At 41.2% G+C, this 25,883-nt stretch overlaps 2 protein-coding genes across 8 annotated transcripts in view; both read right to left on the minus strand.

Annotated features, from left to right (window-relative positions):
- The window catches only part of mapkbp1 (mitogen-activated protein kinase binding protein 1), a 56,652-nt gene extending 40,787 nt beyond the window's left edge, over positions 1–15,865 (minus strand). For all 3 annotated transcript variants that reach the window (XM_079696166.1, XM_079696167.1, XM_079696165.1), the window contains exons 1-2: positions 15,478–15,865; positions 10,817–10,908 (exon numbers count right to left, since the gene is read on the minus strand). In XM_079696166.1, coding sequence (XP_079552292.1) covers positions 10,817–10,908; positions 15,478–15,600 — 215 coding nt within the window. In that variant the 5' untranslated portion in view covers positions 15,601–15,865. The remainder of the gene's footprint in view (positions 1–10,816; positions 10,909–15,477) is intronic.
- Positions 15,866–17,339: 1,474 nt separating this feature from the next.
- Positions 17,340–25,883, minus strand: part of mgaa (MAX dimerization protein MGA a) — a 38,566-nt gene continuing 30,022 nt past the window's right edge. For all 5 annotated transcript variants that reach the window (XM_079696172.1, XM_079696175.1, XM_079696173.1 and 2 more), the window contains 7 exons: positions 24,505–24,644; positions 22,885–22,961; positions 21,331–21,445; positions 20,880–20,991; positions 20,122–20,637; positions 19,969–20,037; positions 17,340–19,087 (listed from right to left, as the gene is read on the minus strand). In XM_079696172.1, coding sequence (XP_079552298.1) covers positions 18,312–19,087; positions 19,969–20,037; positions 20,122–20,637; positions 20,880–20,991; positions 21,331–21,445; positions 22,885–22,961; positions 24,505–24,644 — 1,805 coding nt within the window. In that variant the 3' untranslated portion in view covers positions 17,340–18,311. The remainder of the gene's footprint in view (positions 19,088–19,968; positions 20,038–20,121; positions 20,638–20,879; positions 20,992–21,330; positions 21,446–22,884; positions 22,962–24,504; positions 24,645–25,883) is intronic.

The following is a 25,883-nucleotide window of genomic DNA, read 5'->3' on the forward strand; positions in this document are numbered from 1 at the left end:
TCTGTCTGTCTGTCTGTCTGCATGTCTCTCTATCTATCTATCTGTCTGTCTGTATGTCTCTCTATCTATCTGTCTGTCTGTCTGTCTGTCTGTCTGTCTGACTGTCTGCCTGCCTGTCTGTCTGTCTGCATGTCTCTCTATCTATCTGTCTGTCTGTCTGTCTGTCTGTCTGTATGTCTCTCTATCTATCTATCTGTCTGTCTGTCTGTCTTTCTGCCTGTCTGTCTGTCTGTCTGCCTGTCTGTCTGTCTGTCTGCCTGTCTTTCCGCCTGCCTGTCTGTATGTCTGTCTGTCTGCCTCTCTGTCTCTCTGTCTCTCTGTCTGTCTGCCTGTCTGTATGTCTCTCTATCTATCTGTCTGTCTGCCTGTCTCTCTGTCTGCCTGTCTGCTTGTCTGTCTGTCCGTCTGTCTGTCTGTCTGCCTGTCTCTCTGTCTGTCTGCCTGTCCGTCTGCCTGTCTCTCTGTCTGCCTGTCTGCTTGTCTGTCTGTTCTGCATTATATAATATGATTAATCGGATTAATGTAAATCCTTTGTTTCCTTTTGTTCAGCCTGTCTTCAGTTTTATAAATAATTGGATCCTTTCTATGATGTATTTATGCTGACAGGGAACATTTCACTGACTGCACAACTTGTACTTTTACTAAGAATATTTGTACTGCACAATTAACATTTTGCTGCAAGATATTCAACTATAAATCAATACATAATGAATAGGTCTACTTTGCAGTACCGTAGTTACATTTAAGTGCATTATACATTTCTTTAGATTTTATTGGCATTTCACTGAACAATACAAACTTTTACTTTAAGTATTTAAGGTTTATTTTACTGAATAAATACCTTTACTTTAAAGGTGTTGTAGGTCATTTTGGAGAAACCAGCTCGAGTGCGCTAGAATTTGAAAATACACAGCCGGAAAAAATCAGCCACTTCCTCACAGAGCCCCTCCTCCAACACACACGAACGTGGACATGACCAATGAGGGCACGAGATAAGTTTGTGCACAGATGGAAGGCTGACAGGCAGGTAGGCCATCCAGTTACTTTAGCCGGGCCGGCTCAGATGATTGGTCGTGCTTTTTACAGCGCCACGGCTTCCACAGATGACATTCTTTATGGATATTTTGTCAAAGCATTTCAGATATTCATTGCTATCGGGATGTTCAGAGCATTCCATGGAATATAACAAAAAGTGTATCTCGAGCCGGTTTCTCAAACTTACCTACCCCACCTTCAAGGACTCAAAGTATGTTTTGTTGCACAATAAATACTTTAACTAAAGTAACTTTGGCTACAATTTACTGCACAATTAAAAAGTTACTTTTAGTACTTTAAGTATATTTTACTGCTTACTTAAGTACTTATACTCTTATACTATATTACTGCACAATGAATATAGATCACATTACATGTATGCTTCTTGCGCAATTAAAACTTGCACCTTTATTACTTTGAAAACATTTTAAAGCACAATAATTATTTTTACTTGACGTACTTTGTGTTTAATTTCACTCATATCACATACTAGTAATTCAGTTATCATTTGATGCAGAACTTCTATTTCATAGTGAATGATTCCCGCTCTCTTTCCTCCTCTCTGCCGTCTCTTCTCATTCACAGTGTTTATAAATGAACGTCCCCGTCCCCGTCCCCCCCTCGCTCCACTGACCCACTTCCCTTCCCTCGCTCTGATATCTGACGTCTCTTCATCCGTAAACTGAAGCTCAATCTTTATCATCTCAGATGCATTCCGCCCACGCTCTCTTCTGATTGGCCGGCGTCTTCCACCGCTCGCCCTCGGACATTCCCATCATTCCTCTGGATTCATAAAAAAAGAGTTTTTAACTGAGTGAGTGTGAAGAGGAGGGTCAGCTGACGACTCAAACACAGACTCACTTTGTGGACCGTTAGTCAGGGACCGTTAGCTGAAAACGGTGACAGTAAAGTTTACACAATAATATATTTGTTGAGTTAAAGGTCTCCTATTAAACTGTTTTTCATCAATATATCACAGGTCTCAGATATATACAGAGCCTGTCTCTGATTGGCTGAAACACCAAACAGATCATTGCAGCATTACCCATAATCCCCTCTGTTTCAGCCCTGTTTCCAAAGTGCTGATTCTCTGTCTGTTACTTTAGATAAAAATAAGGAGCCCCTCTCCACGCCCCTCTGAGAGACATTTGGTTAAAAAGAACTCAATGGTGCTCTAGGAGGAGATTCAGGTGATAGGGGGGGGGGGGTTAGCTTGGTGGGTGATTGGCTAATGGTGACACAAGACAAAACATCGTTATGACATCAGAAAGTGGCCAAAATCTGATCAGTTCATTTTCAGACAGGTTTTTATAGAAATGGATCAAAAAGAGAGAGAATCTTTGTTCCTGAAACTTTCAGAGTCTCTTTCCACAGAGGGGACACATGTTGATGTAGAAGAGACATGAAGAAGAGGGGACACATGTTGATGTAGAAGAGACATGAAGAAGAGGGGACACATGTTGATGTAGAAGAGACATGGAGAAGAGGGGACACATGTTGATGTAGAAGAGACATGAAGAAGAGGGAACACATGTTGATGTAGAAGAGACATGAAGAAGAGGGGACACATGTTGATGTAGAAGAGACGTGAAGAAGTGGATTTTGCATAATAGGTGACCTTTAATGTCTCCATTTCTAAACCACCAAACCTGTATTTATGTGGGTTTTTACTCTTTCTTTGTAAACAGAGCCTTCTCCTTTAAAGCGTGGCCTACTAGCCGCTTCTCTAATGGCGCATTTCCACTACAGCGCGGTTTAAGGGCCCGTTTTTGGTTGCGTTTCCACTTGGCGTAGTTCTGGCTAGCGGGTACTTTTTCACAGTTTTCTGGCTCTCCAAAATCGAGGTTCTTTCCGGGCCAACATCCGGGCTGAGTATGCTAAACTAGAGAGAGAATCGCTGGCAAGGGGGCTACAACTACAACAAGATGAACATATTTGACCGTGATTTAATTGTAATACATGTTTCTAAATGATGCCGAAGTAACAACATACTGATACCGGTTAGTAAAAACCATGAATTAATGCTTTGACAAGTCTGCAGACAGACGGCAGGCCTTTTAAAATGCGTGTTCTCTGAATGGAGTCCGGCTAAGCTAACGCAGTAAATGCTCCGACCGTCCACACTCACAACAACAGACATAAATAAACCAGCGACTGTATTCTCCATGACACAGACAGTCTGTGGTTTGTACTAGTGGTGCACGATAATTACCAGTCCGATATTAGGAATTATGACGTCATCCCGATAAACCCGATAAAAGTATTAATAGCCCCGATAATATACAATATATTTTTGGGGTAAAAAAAAAGAAAAACATACTGCGGTGTGGGTGGATTGGGATGAGGGGCGCTTGTTTTTCACTCAGCTCCTCCCGTTTTGCCAGCACTGTGGTATTAGTGGTTTAGGAAGAGGGGAGTTTTTCACAAATCCAGCGCTCCCTAACTCATGCCTGGCTGTGACGTAAATGGTGTGCGGCCGTGAAGCCAGGACAGTAAACAAACATGTCGTCGGTAGTATGGGACTATTTCAAAGTTTCAAGCTTTGTTTTGTTCATAGTAGTAATGCTCATGTCATTTGCTCACTACTAGTCTTTTTTTTTACCACCAGGTGTGCAAAAACTACACGTACATTTAATATATATATATATTATATTATTATCGGGTATCGGTCTTGAGAAGCAGGAAGTTATCGGTATCGGTTTCAAAAAACCAATATCGTGCATCCCTAGTTTGTACTTGTTTAACTTGTGTTTAGTTTCTGAACAGATATGAGGAGCTGTGAGCTCTGAGGGCTAACAGCTAACGGCTGGTTTTGTGGTTCGCATTGAAGATGACGTCACGGCTCCGCCTACACTGCGTTACTATAGTTACTACCCCAGTTCCTAAACTGTAATGGAAAGGCAGCATAAAGTGAGCCAGGCCTAACGAGGCCTAGCCATACCGTACTAAGCCGAGCGAGGCCCTGCAGTGGAAAAGCGCCATAAATGAAGCTACTTTATAATCTGCAGTGGTCAGGGGCTTGTGTGAGTGTGATGGTTTAGCTCAGAGACTCCACATCCTGATCTGTTTTCACACCGAGCTGCTAACGCTGATCTGACACGGCCCTGAACGCCTCACCGAGCAGTGCTGGGTCACATTTCTACCATCAGTCTGACTTTCCACAGTAAACACAGAGCTGTGAAGTCAGGACACATTTAGATAAACAACAGAATTAGCGTTTAGCACAAACAAAGAGGACACACCTTCAGTTCCTCCTGACAAACTGCCACACAGATACATATTGTCTATACTTCCTTACACCATTTCTACTAATGATATACTTGCAAGTAATGTAGAGCTGCACGAACCAATACTTGGAATATTGATTATTGCAGAAAGAAGTTTCCAAAGTCAAAAGTTTCTCCTTCATTTGTCTTGCTTCGTCTTTTTATATCAAACAGAAAAACAGTAAGTAGAAGTCACTGAAGACATGTTGGCATGTTTGGTTGAAAATGGCTTATTGATTGTCAAAATAGTCGCCAATTCAATACGATATGAACTGAGAACCACACGTCTTATTGAGCAGTAATTAAGTACATTTACTCAAGTACTGGACTTAAGTAACATTTTTAGATAGTTGTACTTTACGTGAGTATTTCCATTTTATGCTACTTTGTACCTTTAGTCTTATTTATAGTTCAGAGGTACATGGTGTACTTTTCCTCCACTACATGTATTTAATACCTTTAGTTACAGATGTGGATGAATGATGTGAAATATAATCAAGTGTTAAATCAGACTTTAGTTCCACCTGGAGTAAATCCACCAGCTACCCTGCAGTATACAAAGTCATTCAAACTAGCTGCACCTTTACCAGCTTTGAGAACACTTTCATGATCAATCATTATAAAACATATCATATATATTATTCTGAAATGGACCAATCTGCACAATGACTACTTTTACTGTCTCTACTTTCACTATATTTTGATGAGAATACTTTTCTACTTTTACTTGAGGAACATTTTGAATGCAGGACTTTTACTGAAACAGAGTATTCATACACTCTGGGACTTCTACTTTTACTCTAGTACAAGATCTGAGTACTTCTACTTCTACTCAAGAACAAGATCTGTGTACTTCTACTTTTACTCAAGAACAAGATCTGAGTACTTCTACTTTTACTCAAGTACAAGATCTGAGTACTTCTACTTTTACTCAAGTACACGATCTCAGTACTTCTACTTTTACTCAAGTACAAGATCTGAGTACTTCTACTTTTACTCAAGTACAAGATCTGAGTACTTCTACTTTTACTCAAGAACAAGATCTGAGTACTTCTACTTTTACTCAAGAACAAGATCTGAGTACTTCTACTTTTACTCAAGAACAAGATCTGAGTACTTCTACTTTTACTCAAGTACAAGATCTGAGTACTTCTACTTTTACTCAAGAACAAGATCTGAGTACTTCTACTTTTACTCAAGAACAAGATCTGAGTACTTCTACTTTTACTCAAGAACAAGATCTGAGTACTTCTACTTTTACTCAAGAACAAGATCTGAGTACTTCTACTTTTACTCAAGTACAAGATCTGAGTACTTCTACTTTTACTCAAGAACAAGATCTGAGTACTTCTACTTTTACTCAAGTACAAGATCTGAGTACTTCTACTTTTACTCAAGAACAAGATCTGAGTACTTCTACTTTTACTCAAGAACAAGATCTGAGTACTTCTACTTTTACTCAAGTACAAGATCTGAGTACTTCTACTTTAACTCAAGAACAAGATCTGAGTACTTCTACTTTTACTCAAGTACACGATCTGAGTACTTCTACTTTTACTCAAGTACAAGATCTGAGTACTTTTACTTTTACTCAAGTACAGGATCTGAGTACTTCTACTTTAACTCAAGAACAAGATCTGAGTACTTCTACTTTTACTCAAGTACACGATCTGAGTACTTCTACTTTTACTCAAGTACAAGATCTGAGTACTCCTCCCACCTCTGTGTATCACTAGAATATGATAGAGTGTATTTACAAGTCTCTAAGAAAACCAGAGCTGTGGCAAATACACTAAATGTGTTAAAATGGAGTTTCAGATTCCACAAGAATAGCCTGAAGGAAAACTCCTCAACACCTCCATGTTTAAGAAACAAACGTCTCCAAGACAAAGACCTCCAGTCTGAGGACCTTAAAGAGACCCTCATCCTGGTCCTGTTTCTCATTTCAAACTCTGTGTCTGTTTTCTTCTGGTGAATAATCCTGTGAGTGACTCCTGAAGGCAGGCGTCTGTCCGGTGAGGAGCGAACCTTCAGACACTTTCTCTCAACAACAAGATTATCTTTCTTATGTAACTTCAAAAGCATTTAACAAACACCACGAGTTCCCTGAGCTTTACAGAGCCACACACATTTACTCAGCATACAGAAGCAACAATCCTTTATGTGGACTGAGCTCCACCCTGCACCATGGGAAACCTTTAGTGGATCCAATCGTGCTTTAAAGAGTCCCTATTCTGCTTTTCATGGTTTTATAGTGTGTTTTATAAAGGTTTTTAAGAGAGGACTCTTTAAAGTAGAGACACTACATACTGATATACACCTGAACATCAGCAGGAGAGGACTCTTTAAAGTAGAGACACTACATACTGATATACACCTGAACATCAGCAGGAGAGGACTCTTTAAAGTAGAGACACTAGATACTGATATACACCTGAACATCAGCAGGAGAGGACTCTTTAAAGTAGAGAAACTACATACTGATATACACCTGAACATCAGCAGGAGAGGACTCTTTAAAGTAGAGACACTACATACTGATATACACCTGAACATCAGCAGGAGAGGAGTCTTTAAAGTAGAGACACTACAAACTGATATACACCTGAACATCAGCAGGAGAGGACTCTTTAAAGTAGAGACACTACATACTGATATACACCTGAACATCAGCAGGAGAGGACTCTTTAAAGTAGAGACACTACATACTGATATACACCTGAACATCAGCAGGAGAGGACTCTTTAAAGTAGAGACACTACATACTGATATACACCTGAACATCAGCAGGAGAGGACTCTTTAAAGTAGAGACACTACATACTGATATACACCTGAACATCAGCAGGAGAGGACTCTTTAAAGTAGAGACACTACATACTGATATACACCTGAACATCAGCAGGAGAGGACTCTTTAAAGTAGAGACACTACATACTGATATACACCTGAACATCAGCAGGAGAGGACTCTTTAAAGTAGAGACACTACAAACTGATATACACCTGAACATCAGCAGGGGAGGACTCTTTAAAGTAGAGACACTATATACTGATATACACCTGAACATCAGCAGGAGAGGACTCTTTAAAGTAGAGACACTTAATACTGATATACACCTGAACATCAGCAGGAGAGGACTCTTTAAAGTAGAGACACTACATACTGATATACACCTGAATATCAGCAGGAGAGGACTCTTTAAAGTAGAGACACTACATACTGATATACACCTGAACATCAGCAGGAGAGGACTCTTTAAAGTAGAGACACTACATACTGATATACACCTGATCATCAGCAGAAGAGGACTCTTTAAAGTAGAGACACTACATACTGATATACACCTAAACATCAGCAGGAGAGGACTCTTTAAAGTAGAGACGCTACATACTGATATACACCTGAACATCAGCAGGAGAGGACTCTTTAAAGTAGAGACACTACATACTGATATACACCTGAACATCAGCAGGGGAGGACTCTTTAAAGTAGAGACACTATATACTGATATACACCTGAACATCAGCAGGAGAGGACTCTTTAAAGTAGAGACACTTAATACTGATATACACCTGAACATCAGCAGAAGAGGACTCTTTAAAGTAGAGACACTACATACTGATATACACCTAAACATCAGCAGGAGAGGACTCTTTAAAGTAGAGACACTACATACTGATATACACCTAAACATCAGCAGGAGAGGACTCTTTAAAGTAGAGACACTACATACTGATATACACCTGATCATCAGCAGAAGAGGACTCTTTAAAGTAGAGACACTACATACTGATATACACCTAAACATCAGCAGGAGAGGACTCTTTAAAGTAGAGACGCTACATACTGATATACACCTGAACATCAGCAGGAGAGGAGTCTTTAAAGTAGAGACACTACAAACTGATATACACCTGAACATCAGCAGGGGAGGACTCTTTAAAGTAGAGACACTATATACTGATATACACCTGAACATCAGCAGGAGAGGACTCTTTAAAGTAGAGACACTTAATACTGATATACACCTGAACATCAGCAGGAGAGGACTCTTTAAAGTAGAGACACTACATACTGATATACACCTGAATATCAGCAGGAGAGGACTCTTTAAAGTAGAGACACTACATACTGATATACACCTGAACATCAGCAGGAGAGGACTCTTTAAAGTAGAGACACTACATACTGATATACACCTGATCATCAGCAGAAGAGGACTCTTTAAAGTAGAGACACTACATACTGATATACACCTAAACATCAGCAGGAGAGGACTCTTTAAAGTAGAGACGCTACATACTGATATACACCTGAACATCAGCAGGAGAGGACTCTTTAAAGTAGAGACACTACATACTGATATACACCTGAACATCAGCAGGAGAGGACTCTTTAAAGTAGAGACACTACATACTGATATACACCTGGACATCAGCAGGAGAGGACTCTTTAAAGTAGAGACACTACATACTGATATACACCTGAACATCAGCAGGAGAGGACTCTTTAAAGTAGAGACACTACATACTGATATAAACCTGAACATGTGCCTAAAACATAGTTATTGGTGTTAATATGTGGAGATTATTCTGCTGAACAAATCATGTAAGTATCATAAACGTGTGTTTGCTACAGATCTTATTTTCTGGAATACTCCCAACATCCAATACAAATAATCCCATTGCTTTTCCCCAACACCACATCAGACTGAAGACTCGTGGTAATTGTGTGTGTGTGTGTGTGTGTGTGTGTGTGTGTGTGTGTGTGTGTGTGTGTGTGTGTGTGTGTGTGTGTGTGTGTGTGTGTGTGTGTGTGTGTGTGTGTGTGTGTGTGTGTGTGTGTGTGTGTGTGTGTGTGTGTGTGTGTGTGTGTGTGTGTGTGTGTGTGTGTGTGTAGCCTCTTTCAAACCCATGATATGTTTAATCTGATAATCTGATCAGTTAAAGTCTGTGGGGATATATTTACTCTCCTGTGTGAGTTTAATCCTCTGTGTGAAGTTTTCTACATTCAATCACCTCTGTAACTGTAAACATGAGGGACAATAACACCGTATGTATACCTCTTATATAACACACACTTCAGCTACAAGTCGAGCTGCAGAATCCCAGTGTACTTTCAGAGTCGCAATATATACGTATTATAGTAAAACACAATACACCTCTCATTTTTCATCTCCTTTACACATCAACATATTTCTGGGTTTTTATACCAACATATTTCACCAACTTTTAATATCACAACTTCACAACAGTCCACATAAACTCCTCTTGTTTCAATTATTTCATGATTCAACCTACATTTCAACTCCTTTTCGACAAAATAGACGAAAATGTTCTGCTTCTTCCCTAAATTTGTTGACGTTAATCGTTTAAAAAACCAACACCGTAATTCCTTTCAGTGCTTACATTTAAATAAAACACACACTTAATGCAAATCTGCTCATATCAGTACTGGGACATAAGTGATTTTCAGTCCTTTCAATCGTTTTAAGTGATAACACTTAATTGATGTTTAAAGATCACATGTCATGGCCATTTCCACTGATCATAATTACATTGTTGAGGTATACTAAAATAAATGTATACTGTGCAATTTTCCAAACTCACATTGGTTTCGCATACAGCATCTCTGTAAAGTATGTGTATTCAGCAGTATTCACTTTCTCCACTAAACGGCTCGCTGCAGCTCCCCCCCCCCTCCCCCCCCCTCCGTGATTTCCTTGTTTAGCGAAACACAGCCAAACTCAACCTGAACACACACAAAGTCACAGCAGAAATAAAAACAATAAGTGTGAATTGATATTGAGTAAGAAAAAGGTTTATAGGTTGATAAACGCTGTGAGAATGGGTCTGCAGAGAGAATTTCACCGCGATCCGTCTGTTATCAGCCTGCAGCCAGGGAGCAGAAATCAGCTGGGCTGCCTGCACTGAGTGTGTGTGTGTGGATTGGTCAATTTGGACCAATCAGCGGGGGCTTAACGTAACGGCTCCACGGATTGGCCCATTTAGTTCCGGGTACGTGCTTACGTTTCACCAACGAGGCGTTTTGGGGAGGTATTTTCTGTGTTAGAGTTTTACTCGCTACAGGGTGTACTTTGAGGGTTTTGACTCTGCACACCGTTTACATGCAGAAAAACCTTTATAACACACAAAGGGACGGGTGATAACCAGAAAAGCATGACATGTGACCTTTAATATGTTAAATGTGTACTCGTCAATTAACACTTAATCTGCTGTCACTGCTCAGATAACACCGCAGAAACAACTACATCTCTGATGATGGGCACATTTCCATCACGATATATCGTAAAATGACCGTACACTCATTTATAGACACACACACACACACACACACACACACACACACACACACACACACACACACACACACACACACACACACACACACACACACACACACACACACACACACACACACACACACACACACACACACACACACACACACACACACACACACACACACACACACACACACACACACACTCACCCGGCAGGATAAGCCAACAGTCCAGTTCGGGGGTCGCAGGCCAACGCTCGGTTCCCCGGAGCTGTGATACCCAGAACCTTCTCTAAGGTCACCTGTGGGACAGAAAACATCAACGCTATTATATACATTACTTCAACTTGCAGAGAGTCCACACCTCTGCCAAAAACCCACTTGTTGTTCGCTTGTACCTTGGCCATAAAACTCAACACACACACACACACACACACAAATAGATTGAAGCACAGAATTTAAAACGTATCCACCAGCACTCACGGTGGTTTGGCTCATTTAAAGTGAATATATCTGCATGTTTGTTGTTGTTTTGAGATTGTATCTGTATTTGTTTAATGTGCTGAAGGTGCCATGTCTGCAACAAAACAAATAAAAGAGATTTTGAAAGATAGAAGTGTTGCCATAAAACTAATAGAAATGGAGCTAATTCTTTATAAAAATGTACCCAGAATTGCTCCCAATGAGTCGATCAGTCGTCGTTTTTCCAGTTTAATCAGCTGACTGGACCGTTCTTGCATGTCCAGTTTTATACCTTTACGTTTTGCGTGGTGACCAATAGGCTCGTAGCTGCAGACAGGAAGTCACACGCCTGACTGAAGCTTTAAATAGACCTGATTTTACTTGGAAATGTTCACAGCACACATCCAAACACACACTTAATTCACACTCCATGCTGCTAAAATAATTCCTTCCTGTCCAATCAGATTGAAGTATAGTCCATTAGTGTGTCTTTTTTTCCCAGCATGCCTCACTTTGCATCAAACTAAACATAGTCCTGTCTAAAGATCTGTCTTCCTCTCCTGACCGCTGTTAGCATGTTAGCGTGTAATCAGCTGTGGTTTGGTGCAAAAGCTAAGCTAATAACAGCAGCACTCTGTGTGTGTGTGTGTGTGTGTGTGTGTGTGTGTGTGTGTGTGTGTGTGTGTGTGTGTGTGTGTTCCCCTCACATGATTCTCCTCCCTCTGCACAAACTCTATTTATGTTTTCTCTGGTTCTTCCTCTCGTCTCTCTCACGTTAAACTGTTAAACACACTCTCAGATGAATCACCAGCTGACTTTGTTTCAGCAGAGATGAGTCACACACTGAATATATCGCCGTCTCTTCCACACACACACACACACACACACACACACACACACACACACACACACACACACACACACACACACACACACACACACACACACACACACACACACACACACACACACACACACACACACACACACACACACACACACACACACACACACACACACACACACACACACACACACACACACACACACACACACACACAGCTATTTCAGTCTTCTTCTTTTTTTAAACACTATATTTACCAACTTTTCCTCATTCTTACAAACTCAGTTATACCATTACAAATACATGACGATGAAGTAAATAAATAAACTTTAAAAAAAACGTTATTTACTTGACACACTTTGTTTACTTCTTGAACATAGTGACATCACTACAGAAAACTCACGCTTCTATTGGCTAGTGCTCCACCACATCTTACATGATAAGGGGCGGGACATCTCTAAGCGGTTGACCAATCACAACAGAGCACATGTTGCATTGTGAGAAGAGCCTGAGCCTTCAGATTCTTATTTACAGATAATTGAGAATACGACAAATAAAGCCTTTAAATCCTCCACATGGGACCAGGGATTATTATTTACTCTCCTCCATCCTCACATCTTTTCTTCATCTCCTTCTGATGCAAGGAAAGGAGGTGAGTGAAGGCAGGAGGAAGGAGAAGGAAGTGAGGATACTATAGACAGTATTAAACATTGTACAGATACTATGTGTACTCCTGCAGCAGTTTTAGTACACAGATGTTCCTCAGATCTTTGAGGTCAAAGAGTCAGACTGAAGAGAAGTGAAGTGTTTCCCAGAGGACACCATTACTGTACACACACACACCCACACACACCCACACACACACACACACACACACACACACACACACACACACACACACACACACACACACACACACACACACACACACACACACACACACACACACACACACACACACACACACACACACACACGGTTTGGCCGCAGGCATGCAGACTGAGGGGGGAGGGGAAGCTAGACAGTTTTTTTTTTTACTAAGAACAATGACATTTAGAAATAATCTAAATTCTTAAGATAACTTTTCAAAATAAAATTAGAAAACTGACAAAATAAAAGTCTAGCATTTTGATAAAGGGTCATATTTATTTACACAGCGGGTAATATTTAGATTTGACGGATATTCATTTACAAAATGATCTTTTGTAACAGAATTACGTTAAGATACGACGCTTTTCCATAATTGTTACATACTGTACGTGTTTGTTTGCATATGCACAGAAAGAAGAATTTGAAGTCTTAATCCTCAGACATTCATCCTTATTTACGGGACTATGTACCCATGTATTTCCATGTATACAGGTTTAACACGAATACATTCATCTGCATACCAACACGTACACCGTCTGCATACCTTTGTGTACTTATACTTTAATATGTCAGCAGTTTTATGCTTGACTTTATGCATTTTTTAAACTGCCTTTTTAGTCTTATTTTCTTGTGAATGTGTATTTCTATTTCTGTATATGCATTGATATTAGTTTCTGTTAAGACTTTGAGTTCAAAACCCGGAAGAATTTAAAAAATAAATCAGGTTTTTAAGAAGCTATAATAAGTAAATTAAACAGTGGGGTTTTTCTTCTTCTTCTCTTCTCATTAACTGGTGACCCTTTTCTTTTATCATGCATCCCTTTAGGAGTGAACCACACACACACACACACACACACACACACACACACACACACACACACACACACACACACACACACACACACACACACACACACACACACACACACACACACACACACACACACACACACACACACACACACACACACACACACACACACACACACACACACACACACACACACACAGCTCGAAGCATTGTGGGAGTGGCTGACTGACTGAAGCTGCTGACAGATGGATGGAAGCCCTGCAGGGACAAACAGACAGGGACAACCCGACGGACAGGATGCTCTCAGTGTGTGTGTGTGTGTGTGTGTGTGTGTGTGTGTGTGTGTGTGTGTGTGTGTGTGTGTGTGTGTGTGTGTGTGTGTGTGTGTGTGTGTGTGTGTGTGTGTGTGTGTGTGTGTTTACTGTTTCACTGAGCAGAGAACCTGCAAGACTGCACTCAATGGCAAAGTCTTTCAAATAATGGCAGTGTTAGTCTTCCATACAACATCCAGCCTATAAGAGTAGTAATAACCTTATTTTGAGATGTTTTTAACTTGAAAATACTAGAAAACGTTGCCTTTTTCACTTGAATTTCTCTTTTTTCTCTTAGATCTTATCCCAACAATACTGTGTGAATTGACACATAAAGTATCAACAATATTATTGACTATAACTAATAATGATATATATTCAAGTTTTGGTATTAAAGTTAGAAACTGAAAGTACCGGGACAATCCAAACTGAAATGTTTAAATGGACCGGATGTTCGAAACTTTATTGACTCCAAAGGAGTCGAACAAACTGCGGAGGACTGCTGCATGCCTGTGTGTGTGTGTGTGTGTGTGTGTGTGTGTGTGTGTGTGTGTGTGTGTGTGTGTGTGTGTGTCGGGGGGGGGGTTAAAATATGCAGACACAGCAGAAAGCAGTGAGTGTGAATCCCCATCTTAATGTCCATGCAGCACCCAGTACATCCTCCCCACACCCACACCCACACCCACACACACACACACACACAGCATAAATACTGAATCCTATCTATTAAATATGAAATACTGAAGATCACTGAAACAGTATTATTGGATGGAGTCGGTCGTGCTGCGTGTGTGTGAACGTGAATATGATGTAAGGAGCAGAGGCATTAGTTTGTAAAGCAAAGATGTTTAATGACACTTTCTGAATGAAGACAGTTTTATATAAGAGACCTTCATGTACTGTTGCAACTTGTTTTCCTTGCCCATATGTTTGCATATATTAAAAGGAAACAAAAAATCCATCATCAGATCTTGGTCCAAATGATCGTCAACATTTTCATCCTGAGTTAAAAAATGAGCATGTTTTATGGGATGTATCATGTAAGAAATAACAGACTTACATAATGTTGCCTTATTATTAATGCTTTATGAATGCAGGGGGACTTCATGATGCCCTCATTAAAGTTTACGTTTAATTTGCACTAAAAGGACGAAAAGTTTAAGCATATTTTGATGAGTATTGGGATAATATCCTGAAATCCAATGATTTTGGCCATGACCTGTTATTTTTAAATGACCCCATACTACCAGGAATAACATAAATGATACAGCATACTTCGCAAGGATATTATACAAATATGAATGTGTGTCTGTGTCTGTGTGTGTGTGTGTGTGTGTGTGTGTGTGTGTGTGTGTGTACCTTGTTCAACATTAATATGTCACTGACAGACTACATACACAGTACATGGGGTTCTGAGATCATGTGTGTGTGGTGTGTGTGTGTGTGTGTGTGTGTGTGTGTGTGTGTGTGTGTGTGTGTGTGTGTGTGTGTGTGTGTGTGTGTGTGTGTGTGTGTGTGTGTGTGTGTGTGTGTGTGTGTGTGTGTGTGTGTGTGTGTGTGTGTGTGTGTGTACCTTGTCGCTGAGGTCCTCTTTGTGCCGCGCCGCGCCGCTCCTCCGCCTCAGTTTGATGGACGGGGAGCGCAGCAGGTTCTTGATGCGGCTGCGGATCGTGCCGCTTCCCTCCGCCGCGCTCATCGCGCTGCTAGCTGCCCGGCTAACTGTCCCTGTCAGCGGCTACTGGATCCTGTCTGTATCGCTCTTTCCTCCACTGCTGTCATGCTGCCGGAAGAGGAGGGTTCAGCCTGTCCTGGTTCTGGTTCTGGTTCTGGGCTGATCCGGGTCACGGGCTGCGGCTCCGCTCCTGCTCCGCATCCTATTCCTCCGCCGCGGCGAAGACACGAAGCGAAGCGGCTTCAAGCAACAGACCGGACTGAGCAGAGCGTCAAGACCGCGTGCGGCAGCGACACCAACCCTTCCGCCCGGCCTTTTCAAAATAAAACCGCTAGATCTCGGACTGCTAGCTTGGTGAGAATAACTTCAGTCTTTCTTTATATAGGCTACTGTACATATAAGCATATTTTTCGACTTTGACATAAAATCATAACAAGGAAACAAACTAAATACAAATAAAATGCACATAGGATTCAGAATACAAAATAAACAAGTTTCTGCTACTTTACCTAACCGTTAATAGTTCTTAAATCATCAGGAATAACCTCTGCAGCCTCATATACACGATCAATATGTTCGTTATTCTCTGAATGTAAGTGTAATTTAAACAACACCTTATCCTTTGGGTTTAACCGTTTCCACGCCAATACCGTACTTTTACTTTGACAGTGAAGCATCACTTCCGGTGTCTTCGCTGCAGAGAACACCGTGTGCAGCAGCGCCATCAAGCGGCAGAACTACAAACTACAGCTTGAAACTACAAGTGTTCATAATCATAATCATTTTTATCTTTAAATTATATTTCTTTAATTTCGTCTTGTAGATTTTGAGCATACATACAGATTAATCAAAAACAATACAATGGAAAAAATTGCAAAACATGAAAATGTGTCAAACCAATGCATTTAAAGGTCTCCTATTATGCAAAATGCACTTTTTGATGTCTTTGATACATAAATATGTGTCCCCGGTGTGTCGGGGAACCCACACAGCATCAGAAAATAAAACCGTCTCTCTTTTCCTCCGTACCCAAATCTCTAAAAACGGGGGAACAACGGAGCTGATCCAGATTTGCGTCCGATATGACGTAATATCTGAAACGTGGACCCACGGCCCTATCAGAAACGTTGCTATCAGAAACAATGCCCGACTGTTTTGGACGTAATATGGTCGGTGTTTACATTAGCATCGCTAACACTCAGAGCTAACCTGTACTGGAGAGCATGTGTGTGAAGAAGCAGGAAGTAAAAAGGAACTCACCTTGTGGTATAACCGGCAAGAGAGAAAGCCTTTGAGCTCCATACTGTTTCAGAGAGAATCCTTGATAATCCATGATATGGCGTTTCATCACGGCAGGATTTAGTTTAGACAGTAGCTGCCGGGTCCCACATGAGCTCAGCCCCCCCCCCCTTTTTTATTTTTTTAAAGCTTTATACCCCAAATCTGTCAGATCTGTTTGGTATTTTGAGAAAAACACTTCATAGACATGTTTTTTATATATTTGTATATCTGAGACCTAAAAATAGCATGATAGGTGACCTTTAACAAACTGTATGTCAATTAAACAAAGAAAGATAGTGATTGATCGGATTTCAGTTGCACAAACAGCTATTTTAACCTCTCTTTACTTCCATACAATAATCTCTTAGGATAAAGCGCAGAGGCCAGTAAGTACATTACAAACTAAACTAAATGCAGTGTTTTCAGCTCTTCTCAGTAAATTCTACTTAAAGGTATTTATAAAACAAACGAGACGTCAGGAGTTCGTATTTAAACTTTATTTAGGGTATATCAGAGTATGTATCATATGCTGCGAGTCGCTTCTGATGGAGAACGTATATTTACATCTCAGGTTTTTTTGAACACGTACAAAAATACAAATTTTCAAAACAAATGAAACAACTGTACACTGTACAAACACAAAGAGAAGCAGCTGATACAACAGAGCTGATGTTCAATAAAACACCAGCCTGCTCCTTTAATCGTCCCGGTAACACTGCGCAGGTACAGCTGAGTGTAAACAGACTTAGTGTTGTTACTCTTCAAATATAAAGAAACGTCACACTCTTTTAATTCCTTTGGGATATTCCCATAGCAGGTCCTGTGTTTATATGTTCTATCAAAAGTCTTGGGAACATGACCGGAACAAAGAAACTGAAATATATGTAATGACTATCGTAACACACACCAAGTTTTCAGAATAAAGGTGTAATATTTTAAGAAGAACTAGCATAATTTTTATGTAAATCAAGTTTTATTTTTTTACCTTGTGTGCTATCGTCAACATTTTCTGATAACATTGATATTTTCCTCAAAATATTTCCACTTATTGAACTTAGCACTCAGTAAAATACTGCAACGGTTATACACATTAGACACACACTCACTCACTAGTTTGAACGACTGAAAATGTGGACTCAAAATGTGTTATGGCAACTTTTTCTGAGACAAAAGAGTAACTTTCATGGCAACTATGACTCGGCAACCTTTCTCCTAAAAGTTGCTGCACGTTGCCTTCAGTCAGTCAGAGCGTCAACTGAAACGCAAGAGGACGGAGGTGAAGAGATGCATTTGTAAATATGGTGAACATGAGATCTGACCGTCTGTTAACGACGTGTGAAAAGTTCTGAATCGCTGCCAAGGTTACAGGAGGCCAGGCTGAGTCCTGGAAATGAGTCAGCCTTTTTACAACATCTGGCTACCTCCTTTTGAAGTCAACATCATCAGTGACATCATCAGCTGGGGGGGCTTCCTCTCAGCCCCAGAGGAACTAGTCTCGGCATCGGCCTCCAGGCCACGCCGCCATCGTTTTTCCCTTCTTCTTCTTCTCCTCCTCCTCCTTCTTCTTCTTCTTCTTCTTCCCCATCGCTGTTGGCGGGTTCCATTACTTTCTCGGCCCCGCCCACTTTCATCTGCTGCAGAGGGGGCGGAGCCAGGACGCCGCCTCCACCTTTAGCGTTTTCAGTCGTTGTCGACTCCTCAGAGTCAGAGTCCAGCTTTAGGGTCCAGGGGCTCAGGTTGGGTACTTTCTCCTCTTTGGCTCCGCCCCCTGACGACAACCCCGGTAACAGGACACTGGTTGTTGTTGATGCTGTGGTGATGGTCCGCTGGTTGAGGAAGTCGATCTCGTTGAGGAGGGACATCAGACCCTCGTCGTCTTTTGTCTCCTCGTCTTTCTGCTGCTGCTCCAGAGACTCCTTCATTCCCAGGGCCTCAGCCCCAGGATCAGCACTCTTTCCTGGGCAGGGAGAGGAGGACGGGCCCTGGTTGGAGGGTGGAGGCGGAGAGGATCTGGGATCAGGAGGGGTTTCAGCCACTTTCTGGGGAGGTGGTGGAGTTTGTGTTTTTTCGTGTGGTTCTTCTTGTTGTTGTTGTTGTTGTTGTTGTTGTAGCATTTGTTGTAGTATGATCTGTTGCTGTTGTTGTGATTGTTGTTGTATTTGTTGTAGTATCTGTTGGTGTTCTGCAGTTGATGGTGGAACCAATTGAAGCAGGTTGTTTAAGTCTCCAGCTGTAATAAAAAAAAAGATCAGCTGGTGTCAGGATGTAAGATCAGAAAACAACTAAATGACTTCCATAAGTTCACGAGTCAGTAATGAGCTAAGTAATTTAGCCAAATACTTGGTAAGTAAGTCGTAGACAATTAAAATATGATGGCATGTAAATGAGTTAGTTTCAAGGTATTTGTACTGGTGAATTATTTATTTGCGAAGTTGCTATTTAGTTAAGAAACTATTAGGTTAGTTACGTTTTGTTGGTTAGTTGAGTTACCCGTGTAGTTAGTCAGGTATTTAGTTAGTTGAGTTACTTGTTTAGTTAGCTAGTTGAGTTACCCGTGTAGTTAGTCAGGTATTTAGTTAGTTGAGTTACTTGTTTAGTTAGCTAGTTGAGTTACCCGTGTAGTTAGTCAGGTATTTAGTTAGTTGAGTTACTTGTTTAGTTAGCTAGTTGAGTTACCCGTGTGGTTAGTCAGGTATTTAGTTAGTTGAGTTACTTGTTTAGTTAGCTAGTTGAGTTACCCGTGTGGTTAGTTAGGTATTTAGTTAGTTGAGTTACTTGTTTAGTTAGCTAGTTGAGTTACCCGTGTAGTTAGTCAGGTATTTAGTTAGTTGAGTTACTTGTTTATTTAGCTAGTTGAGTTACCTGTGTGTTTAACAAATTGTTGAGTTACCTGTGTAGTGAGTGAGTGAGTGAGTGAGTTAATTGAGTTAATGATTTACCTGTATGGTGAGAACATTAGTAAATGAATTTGTATTTGATGGTTAGTTGAGATACTTGTACATTTGAGCTTTTAGTTAATTGTTTAGTTAGTCGATTTATCTGTTTGTTAAGTTAGTTAGTCAGTTAGTTAGTTAGTTAGTGTTATGGTGGTATAGCTGCTGTAAAAGTTACCTGTGGAGGGGTGGGGCAGAGAGGGGAGATGGATCACCTGACCAGGGATGTTGATGATTGATGTCACGCCTACAGACAGGAAGAAGACATTGTATTACTTCAAAATAAAAGCATGTCGCGGCAGAGACCAGAGTGACGGAGATCGATGGTTACCTGGTGACGGAGATGTCTGCAGCACCGTCGGGCTGAAGGTCAGAAACTGTTGCCCCGGCAACGCAGAACCGACCAATGGGAACATAGCCTGATAGCACGGCAACACAGCTGGTTTCTTAGTGCGACACAGGATGTTGGGAACCGTCTTGGGCCTGTCCCTTTCCACTGATGCATTGTGGGATACAGCAGGAGGAGATAGAATGTTGGGAACCATCTTGCGCCTGTCGCTTTCCCCTGATGCATTGTGGGAAACAGCAGGAGGAGGCATGATGGGCGGCAGCATCTGCACGACCGTCTGAAGCTGCTGTCTGATTGGAGCAGAAAGGGGAGGATCTTGCTGTGGGAAAGAGGAAGTGATTACTATGTCGTCATCACTCGATGCTGGAGGGTCTGAGGCCCCGCCCCCTCTCTCTGCTGACAGCTGATTGGCTGTTGGGCGCCCCTTCTTCTCCTCAATCGTTGTGTGTTTGGACGTCAGGTGCTGCAGACTCCCCTGGACACTCTGCTTAGTTTTACCTGCACACACACACACACACACACACACACACACACACACATTTAATTATCTAACGATATACATAGATACAGCTCACTTTTTTGAAAATAAATTAGGCAAAGCTTGTCCCGATGAACTTTCCTTATAGAATTGCTTTATATATTTTTTAAAAGGAGTATAATCAAACGTATTCAGTAAAGGTAAATACATAAATGCACTGTTAAGATACCTATTGTATCCCAACCATCACCTGGTTCCTCACCTGTTCTCTCGCTGATCTTTTTGATGAAGTTCTCTCTCTTCTGGTTCAGACAGATCTTCAGACTCTTCAGTCTCGCCGTCTCGTTCTGCAGATTCAGGATCTCCTGCTGAGCCTGAAACACAAAACAAACAGAGTTCAAATGTGTGTTTAATGTACACAGAGCTGAAGTTACACTAACGCATGTGTGTGTATCAGTCAGACACCCTAAGGCAACTGTAAAGCCGTCAGAAAAGCTTGAGATGCTAAATACAGGTGTACCGAATACAAATAGAGTAAGGACCAGTTTGTTTACATGATGCTTCCCTAGAGGGCGAACATGTGGCCTTCCTAACACTGCTATTAAATACTATAAATTCATATTATTCCAGATCCAGTTTTTAAACAGGGTCTTGGCCATAACTACCAAATAGTTAGTCAGTAAAAGAAGAAGTCTCTCTGGTTTCTGTCTCACCTCTTTGAGCATAAAAGTCTTCGGAGAGTCTTTGGACTTCACCATGGAGCTCAGATCTTTGAAGGCGGGGGAGTTGGTGTGAAAATCGACCGGCTTAATTCGTCTCAAACTGCTTCTGTTGACACAACATAACGACAGACAACACGTCAGATTACACTCACCTTTTTCAATCCTTTAAGGCAGGGGTTTTCAAAGTGTGGGTAGGTGAGCCTCCCCTCAGAGAACATAAGAACAGCCGCGCCCCCCCTCCCAATTATTATTGCTGTTATTATTATTATTATTGTTGTTGTTGCTATAATGCAGGGGTATTCAATTGCATTTCAAAGAGGTCCAGTAAGAGAAAATGTAATTAAATGCTCTGTTTTCGCTGTCTACCTTCCGCCATTTGAAATTACTCCGACTGTTTCTCTCCTCTTGTCGTGTCTCTGTGTGTGTTTGAATCTATCGTGCTGACTGCACCGATTTGATTGGCTGAGTAGCGTGACCTCCTTAAAACATTAAACAATAACTTTTTTAAACCTTTTTATTTTTATGTTTTAAACATATTGTATAAAACTCCCCCACTACTTGGACTATTCCTTGCACCCCTCTAGAATAAGCCCGAATGGTCTCAACCTATTGCATCAGTAACGTGCACTTGTTGTTATAACAAGATCGCAAGGACGCTGGTAGCGATCGGAAAATTGAGTGTTGTTCAGTTTGTGTGTTGTGGAACATGCGTGTCCGTGCATGAAAATATACCACACACCCAATTACAATTGCATGTTCAATTCACTACCCTGGAAGTTCATACAGTTGTTAAAGTTGGAACAGCCTGTGGACAGCCGTTCTTCCTTGCATGTCAGTCGCCGACACTTTCTTACAGAGGACAGGCACATCTAGCTGCAGCACGACCCGTATATTTCCGCACGCCGTGTTCTCAAGACATATTTTTTTTAACATTTTCAACATGGTGGATAAATCCTTATATGCTCCCGGCAACACACTGAACGTCAGACTTTGCCTCCTTATTACACTCACCCCTACTTTAGTGGGAACAATGAGTCTGCGTCTTTGATGCACGGAGGAATAAACGCAGATCATCCTCTGGCTGCAGCCTTTACCGGTACTTGCTTTTGATCAAAGTCAATGCGGAAAACCTGCACTCACACAGGTAGGTGGAGGTGAAGGGAATGAGCACTCACACAGGTAGGTGGAGGTGAAGGGAATGAGCACTTTTACAGCCTTTTTGGCGAGGTGGGGGAACTCGGTCTCCACAGACAGCCACAAGTGGGCAAGTGTCACTTTACTCGTCTTTTTCTCGTTCTTTTGTGTCTCACACTGAGCCTCCCCTGAAGCTCTCTAGCGCCCCCCAGGGGAGGCGCGCCTCACACTTTGAAAACCGCTGCTGTAAGGCATTCAGGGTTTTTTCTAGAAAGATATAGTATGAGGTGATACTGTGGCGCTGATCTTGTTTATACGATATATCAAGTCTCGTGAGAACCCAACGGCTGTTTGGTCATTTTTTTCGTCAATACAAAATATTTTAATGATATGTTGGAGATCAGTTCTTACTTTGAGTTCCTCTTGTTCCTCGTCTGCCGCCTCTTCACCAGCGTCTCAATGGCAAAACTCTGAACACCTTCCTCCACCTGAAACACACACAAAACATTAACGTATACATGGAACAAGATTGAACTGAATTACAACAAAATAATTTACTAAAATGTGTCTTTTTATTAGGAAATGTCATATTTATTTAATAACTTTTATAACACACATTGTTTAAAATAAATCTGCAGCAATAGACTGCTACTTCTAAAACTTATTTGTTATTTATTTATTATTATTAAAAAACCATTATATTTCTTTATTATTTTTTGTTATAAATGTAATGTTTTTATTTTATATTGTCTGTTTACTGTTTTATCAACAAAAGAAATACAATATTTAAAACTAAACAATAAAAAACAATTCCCCTTTTAGTATTATAATGAAAACTAAAGGTGGCCGTGCCCTTTTGAAGCAGTGGCTCCAACACTATGGACCCTACAGGGATGACGTATTGATCCGGAAGGAAGCTGCTGGTTCCCTCGACAAAAAAGCAACGGGATTTCTCCGTAGGATTTAGGAAAAGAGCTCGAAATAAGGTCTGTGGAAAACGAACCTGTTTGATAAATGCACGTTTTGTTCAGCCGGATAATCTCCACATGTCTACCCTACTTTTATAAAGTTCTAATCATAAATCTAATGGCCAGAAGCAAAACGCTAACGTTATGCTATAAAGGAACTACAGGCGAGTACAACAGCACGGCTTCAACGTCACGCCAACTTAAAAGGTAGGGTAGGTAATTCACTTCAGAAACACTTAGTTATATTTCATGGAATGCTCTTAACATCCCGATAGCAATGAATAAATTAAATGCTTTGACAATAAATACATTAAAAAATATCATCAGTGGAAGCCGTGGCGCTGTAAAAAGCACGACCAATCATTTTAGCCGGCCCGGCTAAAATAACTGGATGGCCTACCTGCCTGTCAGCCTTCCATCTGTGCACAAACTTATCTCGTGCCCTCATTGGTCATGTGTGCGTTCGTGTGTGTTGGAGGAGGGGCTCTGTGAGGAAGAGGCCGATTATTTCCAGTTGTGTATTTTCAAATTCTAGCGCACTCCAGCTGGTTTCTCCATTCTTACCTACCCTACCTTTAAGATCCATATTCAAACACACAGATTCTAGATTGAACGAGTTGAAGCGTTTGTTTGAACAGTCTGCAGGAGGCAGGTACTTGCAAGCAGAACAGAAACTAACTTAGAGGACTGTTTACGTGTTCGGCGTAATGACGTACAACGACCTCGACAACTTCTGTAGTCCTATTCAGCCACTTGGTAACAACCATCGTTTTTCAGGCACGGAAACTCTTCAGAAATCACCAGTGGGGTAACTGCTGATGATTTAATGTCGTAGAACAAAACGTGATCCGTCTCTTCAATGAGTCTCAACCACAGACCTGATTTACAGCTATTTTCCAAAATCCCATTGGTTCTGAGACGAGGGAACAGGAAGTGGTGAAATGCAAACTCACTTCCTGGTTTTAGGACTCGTCACTGCACCACTCTACAGACATCCGGTCTGCAAGCTTTTAAAACTGAAGACCCATCTTTTTAATTTGGCTAGAAAATGAGTATCTCTTACGTTGTTCTTCTTGGTAACGAGGATCTCATCGTCTGACGAGTTTTCCGTCACTTCCTCCACCTCCAGCAGTTCCCCCTCCACGTCGCTCTCTGTCGACTCTGGAGATCTGTGATATTTACGGCTCATCAGATTTATCTCCTCTGAAAACCAAAACACAAGCAGCTGATCTTACTCTGAACACAGCAGAGAGAAACATATTCACGTCTCCTGTAGAAACAGTAAGATGGGAAGGGACTGAGGATATAACAGATCCTTTTCTTAATTATTATTAGTGTTGCATTTATCGAATTACCTTATGTACTCATATTATATTATGCTTAGGATTGACGTGGGAAGGTTGCTTACGTAGTAGAAATCCGAAAAATAGGTCCATATATTTTCCGCCACTTTCCGATTCACCAAACATTGCGTACCGGCGAGGAAAGTGCGTACGGCACTTCCTACGGATGTTTCCCTTTATAAATCACAACCGACTCGAAATGCGGTGCAGCTTTTGCGGGCTTCACGTAACGCCCATATTTGCCTATAAATAGTCAAAGAAACGCCCTTTCATTCATTCATTCATTTTGACTGACTGCATGGAGAAGATCGCAGGAAATGACGACAGAACAGCTAAAACAGACATCTCACACCGTGTCAGATTCTGGTTATTCTGGGGAGGTGGAGATAAATCATATTGTTTGGTGGATGCAGTTTGAACCAGAGTAGCAGCATGGAGGTCGGATCGTCACCAAAATAAATAAATAAGTGGTCCGTAAAAGGTTCATGACAAAATACATACACATAGCCTTCCTCAGGCAGTGTGTTTGTACCAGGGACAGGAGACCCCCCCTTGATGAGAAACTGTAAGAAATGATCGGGGGATCCCTCCGGAGTGGAGTCATGACGACTGGATCTGAATTATGTTTTTGTATTTGGTGGTTTGTGTCCCAGCTGTCGATCAGCTGTGCGCAGCGTCTCCACTGCAGCCTGTGCATCTCACCCCCCCCCCTCCGCAGCAACTCTATATCCACCAGTTAAAGGAAATACAACTAATGTGTTGTGTTATATTAGCTGTACAATTTACCACATATGGTGCTCTTAGTTTCCATACCTCCTGTGTTTTACGAACGTATCAAGTCTTGGCAAACGGCATAAAACACGATTAAACATGGTAGTATATAAAACCATGCTCGTATCTACAACCTATAGAAATGCAAAACGGCGTCAGTTTAGACGTAATTCTGTCCTCCTGCTTACCGCATCATTTAAGAGAAAAAATGTCATAACATTAACACAACACATTCGAGGTGGTTTTCAATAACATATCCGTATTTATTTATTTCTCCCAGTTATGTGTTTGTGTGCTCTGAGGAGTCTCAAACAGGCGTTTGTTAAAT

The sequence above is a fragment of the Notothenia rossii genome (genome assembly GCF_949606895.1).
Source record: "Notothenia rossii genome assembly, contig: scaffold_61, whole genome shotgun sequence".
Lineage (NCBI taxonomy): Eukaryota > Metazoa > Chordata > Actinopteri > Perciformes > Nototheniidae > Notothenia > Notothenia rossii.